We start from the raw sequence: 9,661 nt of genomic DNA, 5'->3' as shown, positions 1-9,661 counted from the left end.
GCGTTCTCTCTGTTTTAACAACACCATTCATAGGATCTTCGCCGGCCCGGCATGGTATTGGGTACGAGACAGGCTACAGATAAATAAAGAGAGGACTTTTGTGTGACTGTCTGAGTATTGGCACACAAACAAAATTCGTTTCCCTTTGCAATCAAAGTACAAATCTAACGATCCCTACCCACAGGATTGCGAAGTTAACCGAGGGGAGGGGAGGAGGGGGTAGGGAAACAAACATTTAATCAACATCTCGAAAGGAGGCAGTCGATCACCATAACGGCTTAACTGCGTTGATGATATCTGATTACGTTGAGTCCTTCACGAGGAATTGAAATCTTGACTTTTGGATTCTGATGTTCTTCTTCTGAGAAACCAATAGACCACGAGCAGTTACTGTTTCCTGCGAGGTTCATCACGCGAGTAAACTGAAAAAAAACAATGAAGAAAAGATTGTAGACTCTGGGGATGGGGCGCACCTAAAGTACTATTCGTCACAACTTTAAATCACAGTGCCCTCCATTGAACCGTCCGTAACCTTGGGACCTGCGACAATAGCGTGATACGACTAAAAAACCAACAACATATCTTAGAAATCAAGGCAAATTAGCTTCTAAACGCCAAGGTTCGATCTAGATTGGATCAGTAAAACACAGGACTTGTTAGTGACATGTGACTCCTGTTCCGAGAAAAACCAATCTCTCAGCGCGGGAACACAAGAGGATAAAATTAATCCAATCGCGTTTATAATGTGCTGATCTCTTGCGACCCATGGCTGCTGGAGAAGTCGGGAATCGCGTCAGCATGGAGCGCTCCGCGGCTCATTATTCAATTTAGTTACACGAAAAAACTGCTGCGAAGATACCGCTACGGAGAAAGTTATGCTTACCTGCTTATAAAGGCGCTAATATCGAAAAACACTGTTTACGATCTTGATTACAATTTGCGTAAATGTCTGGGCTCTAATTGTCGCAACACAGTAGGATAAACTCTGAAAACATACATTTCAGTAATATGGTGCAAACTTAAAAATCAAATGCTAGAACGGATCTGAAAAATTAGAGCTGTAAATCTACCTGTAAAAAAGCTGAAAGAGAAGAATCTTGTCGTTTGAATACTCTTTCACGAGAGAAAATTTGTACACCGTCGTAGACAACAAAGATAAAGCTGTTTGGAAGCTTACGTTTTCCACTGGAACGTAGGTTTGCGTGATTTTTTTTTCATTTTAGGACGTGCTTTTTTCAGCCAATAGTTTATATTGCAATATAAAATGATTAAGACCGTCATGGAGTTGCGTTCGATTAAGATAACAAAGCATTTCTGTAGGATCTGTGGGCTCTTCCAGGAATAAGATAGATTGTGTGACGCTGCACTCGGAAATGGCTGAACTCAATTTGTTCACGCCGAAATAGTCTCACCTTTGATTCCTTGCGTATCTCAGAATGTTTTTATTTTTTCTACGATCTAAATAAGACAAAACAGTCTTTCTTTAAAAAGCACGACACTCTTTTTTTCACCATGCGTTTTCGGTGCCTTTGCAATGTTGGCAAGATGAAAGATAACTTCAACCCACAAACATAACCCGGCAGGTTGGAAAGAGTTGTGTGAAGAATGCTCTGATATTTGTTCTGATACCTGTCGGCTAGAGAACTTAAAAATTGTAAAAATCGTAAAATTCGTAGATGTAATAACACAGTATGAAGGGAAGGATTTCTGAGAAAAAATTATTTGTATCACTTTACCGAGAAAAGGAGACGATGAACAGAAATGTCATCGATGCTTGACTCGAACATCAGGCGAGATCTGTACGATCTGTCATAGCTGTGCATGTATAATCTAATTTTTTTAATGTTTTTCTTCCCTTGTCGAATTTTTTTTTTCTTAGAGAAAAGCTTGTGTATTTTCTAGTTCTGTATGTTTTCTTCATCATTTGTCTCTAGGTACTGCAAGACTTATAAATAGAGACACTTTACATCGTCAAGTTCGCGTGCAACCCTAAGTGCAGTGTTTCGTATCTCAAGTTTCAAAATATTGGCCAAAAGATGTTCAAAATTTAAATGCTCTGGGCAAGAATAAAAATCACGAAAAACAGAAATGGCCATGCACATTAATACGCTTAAGAAAGAAATGTACGGAGCCGAACCACTTTGTTTTTGCTGTTGTCGTTGTTGTTATTTTTCGAAACAAGTTAAAATTTAAATCGATCGTTAATATACCAAACAATTTCCCAAGACTCGATAGCTGCCACTTTCCTAGAATTACGTGACGTCACTGTGTCACTCAAACAGGTATATCTTTCACGCAGTGAAATGATATTCCAAGATTTTTGAGGTTACGCGCCCAATTGAGCGAGAAGTTTCACAGTAAATCACACAGAACTCATCACTGAGCGGCGGTGATATTTGTGTTTTGTGAGCTTATGAAACAGCGAGGATAGTTCACGTAAGTTTTTATGTTTTTGTTTTAACTAGTCGCGTGGCACGTAGAAACTTAAAGAAAGCTTCCTATAGCAACGAAGTAATTCAGTTCAATTTCGTCCATGTGTATTTTCTATTATACAACGAGGTTCGAAAGGAACAGCGATAGAGTGAATGTTGCTCTGCCTCCAGCATAACTTTTATGGTGCAAAGTTGTGAGGTTGCAATGTTTGGTGTTCGTTGACTAAGTCATGTAATGCAAGAATGATCAGCGTACAGAACAAACCGTGAAAGTAACGTGAAAATTTATTTAATTTAGGCCTCAAGTTGACCCACGAAAAAAAAGTATTCCATGTATTAAGTAAAAGATAAAAACAGGGCAGTCATTCAGAAGTTTTATGATTAAAAAACGTTTCTGAATACTGAGTTCGAATACATTTCCGAGATGTGACAAGATTTTGTGAATAAGCACTTGTCGTCTATAGTTTTTGGGAGGAAACTGAACGATGTCAGGGTTTGTAGCGAATCGACTGCTCCAGTTTTGGTTTTGAATCAAAAGCGAACATGAATTTAGCGTAACCTCTGCACTGTGAGCACATTGTTCGATGGCTTCGAATATGCGTTTCTCGTTGTTTGTCGTCTTTGCAAACAAACGAGACACATCAATTGCTCTTAGAAAAAAGGACGTTTCCGGGAATAGATACACAAGGTCATTCGTTTCTCAAGAACTACAGATCCCAGAAATATACTTTTCTAATGAGAAAAATTGCATTACCCTTTTAAAACATTGTCGTAGTATATTCAAATCAGATGTAAGGGAAAAAAATAGCGCGCCAATGATTGCTAAATGAACTACCCTACATTTACTGCAGATGTGTGGTGTCTACAGTCACCGGAAAATTATGCCTCAAGTTGTTGAGTTTTGAAATCGCGGTTTCCTCCATATTCCTTGCTGCTTGCTGCCCCTTCCAAAAATCTTGAACATGCACTTTCCCAAATGAGCAGTTCTAAGAGATACATGAGCAGAATTCAAAACTATTTCAGATGTGTTCATAATGCCATATGATGTGACTGTTTGTGTATTTATCTCATGGATAACCAGCAAAATGGCGCATGAACTATGTGTATTCTGGACTCAATTTAAATGTTTGTAAAAGGGGTTGTAAAAGTATTAATGCCTGCTTTCCTTGTTACCTTGTAGTAAGTGAAGAGAACTATAAAATTATACCTCGACTGATTTGTTACAAGAGTTCTGTGCGCTGTAATAAATAAAAAACCAGGCATGTCTGTGTTGGGATGAATTTTGGCAAGCAAGACGACCGATTTACTGCATAAATCTGACATCAAATAACATGATTCCTTTAAGATCCAAGAATTGTTATTTGTTAAGACTTGTAGCCTATTTACACCAGCAAAACATGCTTAATTAAAACGGTTTTAACTTAAAGAAAATCAGAAACAGGCAACTGAAAAACTTAATTTTCCATAACTGTTTCAAGTAGTCAGTACATTGAATTCTTCAACGTGCTAAATTCGAAGTCGTCGAAACATTGGTTTTAGCAGCGTCTATGTAGAAGACAAATTTAAGCTATGATGAACAAAACAGCTTCCAAACATGTTTATGTCTAGATGTGGATGGGGTTTTAGAAAAGTAGAGAACAATATAAAAACAAGTCCCATACTACAAGTTCGCATGAAATGAAAGAGAAGAGGAGGTTCAATCTTGCTAAATATCTCAGATTTGGGGACAAGTAAGACGAGCTCGAGAAACGTACCACTATGCTATTATACTGATCTGTGAAGGCTCAAAAGTTTTCCATCAAAATTTGAGACTCTTTGTAATTCGTAAATCTTTCTTAAAGAACCGTCTTCTGTTATTATGTCAACATGTAATCGTGTGAGGGTCTCGTGATTAACGCTCAATTAATTTTAGAATTTACTCCCTGCTTATTTTTCCTCGCTACAATACACCTTTGTTAAAAATTAGCAATGTGCTAAAGGTAAAGCCAAAGCTACTAGATAGGAGCCATTACATTTTTATGTGAGTGCAAATGAATTTGTTCAAACCGCTTAGGATTGTTCGATGTCCAAAATTGCCAGCCTTGTACACTGGTTATAACCTTACAGTTTACATTCGTTTTAGTAGGAAGGTGAGATATACAGGCACAGAGAGAATCGTAAACAGTTGCTTGAGGATGAAATATTCGCTGAAGACATCTTAGGAAGCGATGGATTAGCATTTTTGTTGGTCTAGGAGCCGAGAATAAGGGAGCTTTTTATTTGCAATAATTTTTTTTAATAATTTCTTTTGTTGTGAAATTCTTTTGATTTTTCTTAGGCCGGCTAAAAATCATTTCGATGAAAATATGTATAGTACGCTTTAGTCTAGTTACATTCAATCTTAAAATTTAAAATTTCACGGTTTCCTGGAAGTCTATCTGTCTACATTGTGACGAAAACTTGAAAACTATGATCCGAGGAAGCAGCATTTGAAAGAGGGTTGCAGGGGTGCTACTCCTGTTTTGTGACTACAAGAGCAAGAAAACCAAACAAATTCTCCAAAGACATGAAAATGGTTTTAAAATCGAGCTGTTCATTTATCGTTCAAATGTTTCTGTTCTTGTGTGTTTATTTTCATCGCTTCGTAGTAATCTCGATTCCTAGAACTACATGACGCCATTGGATGACCCTTGATATCTTGTAGAAAAGGCAATGACGCGCGCAATTTCTAAGAAATCTTCCTTTAAGATTATTGCCGACTGGAAGGAAACTCTTTCTAAAACTACACAACAAAGAGTAAAACGCAAAAACGTCACGCTGGAGTCTTTTTGTGAGACAGCTCGGTTTTCGACGCATTGCTCTTATTGTGTTTACTGAGATAACTTCTCTCCCATACTTCTGTTGTCAATACTAGATTATTTTTCGAAGAGGTTGCCAAGACAAAGTTTAACTTAGGAATTGATCGTGCTACTATCTTAAGTGCTATCGATAGAGTAGTGCGATAGTTGTTGTAAGTAATTTACAAACGTTATTTCATTATTTCCGACTTACTGCGAATGCACGAGGCTCACACATCCAACTCTATGATTTAAAATCCAGCTGGGAACCATTCATGTGCATAATTCTTCAACTGGTTAAGGTACTGTTGATATTATTACAAACTACGGGAAAATATCCGGCTACCTTTAGTGCAAGCGAATTGCGGATGATATTTTGTAACATGTTACAGCATTTCCTAGCTATATCTAATTTTCGACCCAACGTTGTGAAGCTGTTCCACGTGTTTTAGATAGGAAGCGTCATTAGATTCGATATGAAAATGCCGTTTAGCCCAGGCAGGTCAAATTCAGTGAACAGCACGGCTTCACAAAATGTTCATGGACTGTAAAACATTCACTAATACATATTTTGGCAACATACGCCATACTGCCTGCATGTCTATGATATTCTTTCGAAGATTGTGTGACAAAGTTGAATTACGAGCTGAGGTTTTGGCCTGTTATTTATCATACTGAGCGATAGAGAAAGATATCGATTCAGACCGGGTAAACTGATTGAAAGAAACCGTGAGGTTACCTGGGTGCTTTTATCGTTGATACAGCTGAGCTATTTGCATTCGACATGGCGCATTTCATACGTTGTTTATTAACATTCCCCTTGCTTATTCTGAGGTTTCTTGCAATCATTCGTTTGTCATGCAATTGAATGCTGGGGGTTCCCTGTTCAGATTTAATTTGTGGCTGATTAAAAATGATCACTCGGTTGGCAAGATGCAACTTCAATCATCATCAGTTGTGATTTTTAGAGGATTCTGTTTTTGTGAGATCAATGTACAATTTTCTAAAGGTTCGTTTTTATCTTGAGGTTAAGCTTTTGCGTAGATGATCCTCCGGGTTTTTCAGCTGTACATTCGTTTAAAACAGATAATCCACTAACGTCAGGATTTTACCTTTCCTTTGCTGTTTTGATTCCTAAACCTACGACCACCCCTCGTACATGATTCCTACGGAACAGTAACAAAGTTTATAATGCCATACTTTCGGGTTGTTTTTCTGTTTTTGTTGCCATAATTTTACATCTTTATCTACTTATGCGCGTATTTTCTTTAATTTATAGCTTAACTTATCTTACGAAATGGTCCTATACATTTAAATGAACTCAGCACTACAATATGCCTTTGAAAATTTGTTTTTATTCTTGTACTTCAACATGTAAGTAAAGCAATGATCCCTGCTGGTGAGTTGCAATTTTAGCAATTACAGAAAAGAACCTTGAACTTCAATGGGCTTCGAACCCATGCCCCCTAAATACTAGTATGTGGTGATATCGCCATCTAGAATCTGGAAGGAACCGGTTAGAATACCGTCGGAGCCTGAAATTTTTTTTCAGGCTTCTTTTCAGCTCTTCTCCGAGAACCATTGCTTAATTACTTGATTTTCATGCTCAGGTCAAATGAAATTTATTTTATCAAAAATTATGATCAAATCAAGAGAATATAAACAGTTGATAATCTCTTGGATCTAATTTAATATCTGTTACAATTAGGTCAGAACTGGTCACGATGTTACCAAAGTACTGCATTATATTGGCTATCTTTTTCAAGTACGGAATTTGCGGCCATGGGAGAAATATTTCTCGGGAACTGAATGGCACTATCACTGGTAACCAGACCCTCACGCATGCAGAAGGTCCATACTTGGTAACCAGTGACTTGGTTGTCGCAGAGAATGCCACTCTTGCCATAGAACCTGGTACTCAGGTAAATTTTCTTCCATCTGTGGGGATTCGCGTTCATGGATCATTAAATGCAAAAGGGACACCTTCACACAGGATCACTTTCCGAGCGGTTCCTTGCAAAGACGCACCTTCTTGCAAGAACTCAGCCATACCTTACAATCAAGGAATACGGCTTGTTGGTGGAACCTCCCACAACAACGGCCGTCTGGAGCTACAATGGCGGGGACAATGGGGCACTGTCTGTGGCCAGTATTTTTGGGACATGAGAGATACACGAGTGGCTTGCAGACAGCTTGGCTTCCTCGGAGCAAAGCGTTATTACTTCCACCCTGGCAGTGGCCGTGTATTCATGAAGTTCGTTGAATGTACTGGATACGAAGAGAGCCTTTGGGATTGTCGCTATTCCTGGGCTTATTATTATCCTTGTGGTGAGTTATCTCTTGTTTATGTAATACTATGCAGTTTGAAGGGCTGGAAATACGTTATGGACGGCTCAGGCTAAACTAAGGACTATTTTATGATCTAAAATGGAAATCTAGGCAGCGAAACGATTAATGGAATGGATTGCAGCGATATATTTTATATTTTTTATATTTTCGAAACCGGAAGTGTTTATCGACCAGATGCCAATTTTGCCTCCTACAAGACAAGTGTAACTGATCATGGGAAGACCCGTCTGGTGAAAGGGACAGGTATATGGATTTATTTGGGAAATAATAACCTAACAGCCCCTTTAAGTCATCCGCGAAGCCATGATATGGAGGTGTGCAAGGCTTTTCGCATCTGATAAGTGATAGAGATATACCAGTAATAGGAAGCTAAAATTAACCAAGCAACGTGTCTTTATTGTTATTTATCCGAGAAATGCATGTATAATAAAGTAGGGGCTGTGCGGAAATCTTGGCCGGTAAGTTTTTGTAAATACATGTACTATCTCAGACCTTACGCTAGAGAACACCATTTCAATCTTCTGAGCAATTTGACCTTCAGATTAAGCGACAATTTGTTCCTTGCTCGAGAATTTGTGTGCTTGATCATCCGGGCGAGGGTAGTTCTGAGAAGGAATAACGTCGATAGCAGTTAATGACGTTTCTACAACGTGAGCGGAAGTCATCATCAGAGTCAAGTGAAGAGTCGTTGTCAGTGAAGTGTTATAAGTCCGGTTCGCGTGGACAGATTGGTTAGTTTAGCCGTGATTTAATTGGCTGTGAGACTCAAGTGGCCTAAGTCGGTCTTGATTGGTCAGTTTTGATCCGTCGGTAACGTTAGCATATCAAACTCTTTCCCCAGTGCGACGAACATTTGTTTTTCCGGTTCCAGGTGTACGCAACCACTAACCCCACGTAATGCGCATGCTCTCCGTTACGAATTTTCAAAATGGCGGACAGGCCAAAGAGGGAAATTAAAGAAACAAAGCGATTTTGCAATGAATACTCAACATACACCCTCGTTAGAAAGGCGAATCCACGGATGAAAGATACAAAACTGTATGATATTGAGATTGACATGATATTAAATCGATACTGAGGACCCGTCTCTAACTTGCTTAGAAGTGCATTTAGTTGGCTTCCTCCACGATTACTAGCTTTCTTGACAGCTTTCTGAAGATAGAATACTTTCTTTCTGAAGACTTCTGATATGCGGCTATTGATTATTACACCTCGTATATCTTATTGCTCAAACACTTTGTTTACGATTGTTGAAAGGAACGACTCATGGTTCTCCGTCTTCGTCTTTACATTTCTTTGAAATAGTATAGATTAGTAAGCTGACATGAAAAATTAATCAGGAAAGTTTACGAAAAATCCAGAAAACAAGCTTAAAAAGGGCATTTATTTAGACTTCATATTTCAACGAACTTCACAAATCTTACCTGTTTATCTTGTAAATAAACGATGGTAGATTAATTCCCGAAGGGCTTTCTGAGTTTCCCGATCCCTCTCCTACTGCTTTCACGCTTACAAAACAGGAAAAAATCAAAAGGAGGAAGATAAAGCTGTTTTGAAACGCCATTTGACGAACGTAAATCTGCTTTTTGTTCGACACTATACATATCAAAACAAAGGAAATTTGTTCCTCTTTTTGATTCTGACGGTACATTTTTAATTTGCGCCTGCGTAAAAGAGATATCGCCCGAGACCCTTCGCTCGGTCGTGTTTTGATCAAAAACGCCTTGTTAATTTCACTCAGCCGCTCGGAGAAAAGGTAAAAATGACGAGGGAAAAACCTTACCTTCAAGTTAGAAAATTAGCGAAATAGAAAGCCACAATAATATAGTTTAATATTTCAGAGGTACATTGAATGCTTTTTCCGTAGAGAATCCGCACGATGGTAAAACATTTGAAAATTACACTCGATTTGAGTGGGGTGTTGAAGTGGGCGTGGTCACTGCATTCAAGACTATTTGTACCCCATGAGTTTGATATGCCGCTCTGTTCGGTTCATTTGTGGTGAAAATGTCGTGAATATGTCGTTTGAATCTTGCCGGTAGTTGTTGACATTAATTATGGGGG

At 38.5% G+C, this 9,661-nt stretch overlaps 1 protein-coding gene across 2 annotated transcripts in view; it reads left to right on the top strand.

Annotated features, from left to right (window-relative positions):
• LOC113667860 (uncharacterized) overlaps nt 1-9,661 on the top strand; it is a 54,731-nt gene that overhangs the window by 1,506 nt on the left and 43,564 nt on the right. Inside the window, exons 1-2 of one of the 2 annotated variants that reach the window (XM_089207779.1) lie at nt 2,268-2,436; nt 6,957-7,576. In XM_089207779.1, the coding sequence (XP_089063905.1) occupies nt 6,973-7,576 (604 nt within the window). In that variant the 5' untranslated portion in view covers nt 2,268-2,436; nt 6,957-6,972. Of the gene's footprint in view, nt 1-2,267; nt 2,437-6,956; nt 7,577-9,661 lie in introns of those variants that run through there. The other variant, XM_089207780.1, reaches the window with a different exon arrangement.

This window comes from Pocillopora damicornis, chromosome 5 (genome assembly GCF_964200805.1).
Source record: "Pocillopora damicornis chromosome 5, jaPocDami1.2, whole genome shotgun sequence".
NCBI lineage: Eukaryota > Metazoa > Cnidaria > Anthozoa > Scleractinia > Pocilloporidae > Pocillopora > Pocillopora damicornis.
Note: the sequence above shows the minus strand (reverse complement) of the source record. Positions and strands in the feature narration are given on the sequence as shown.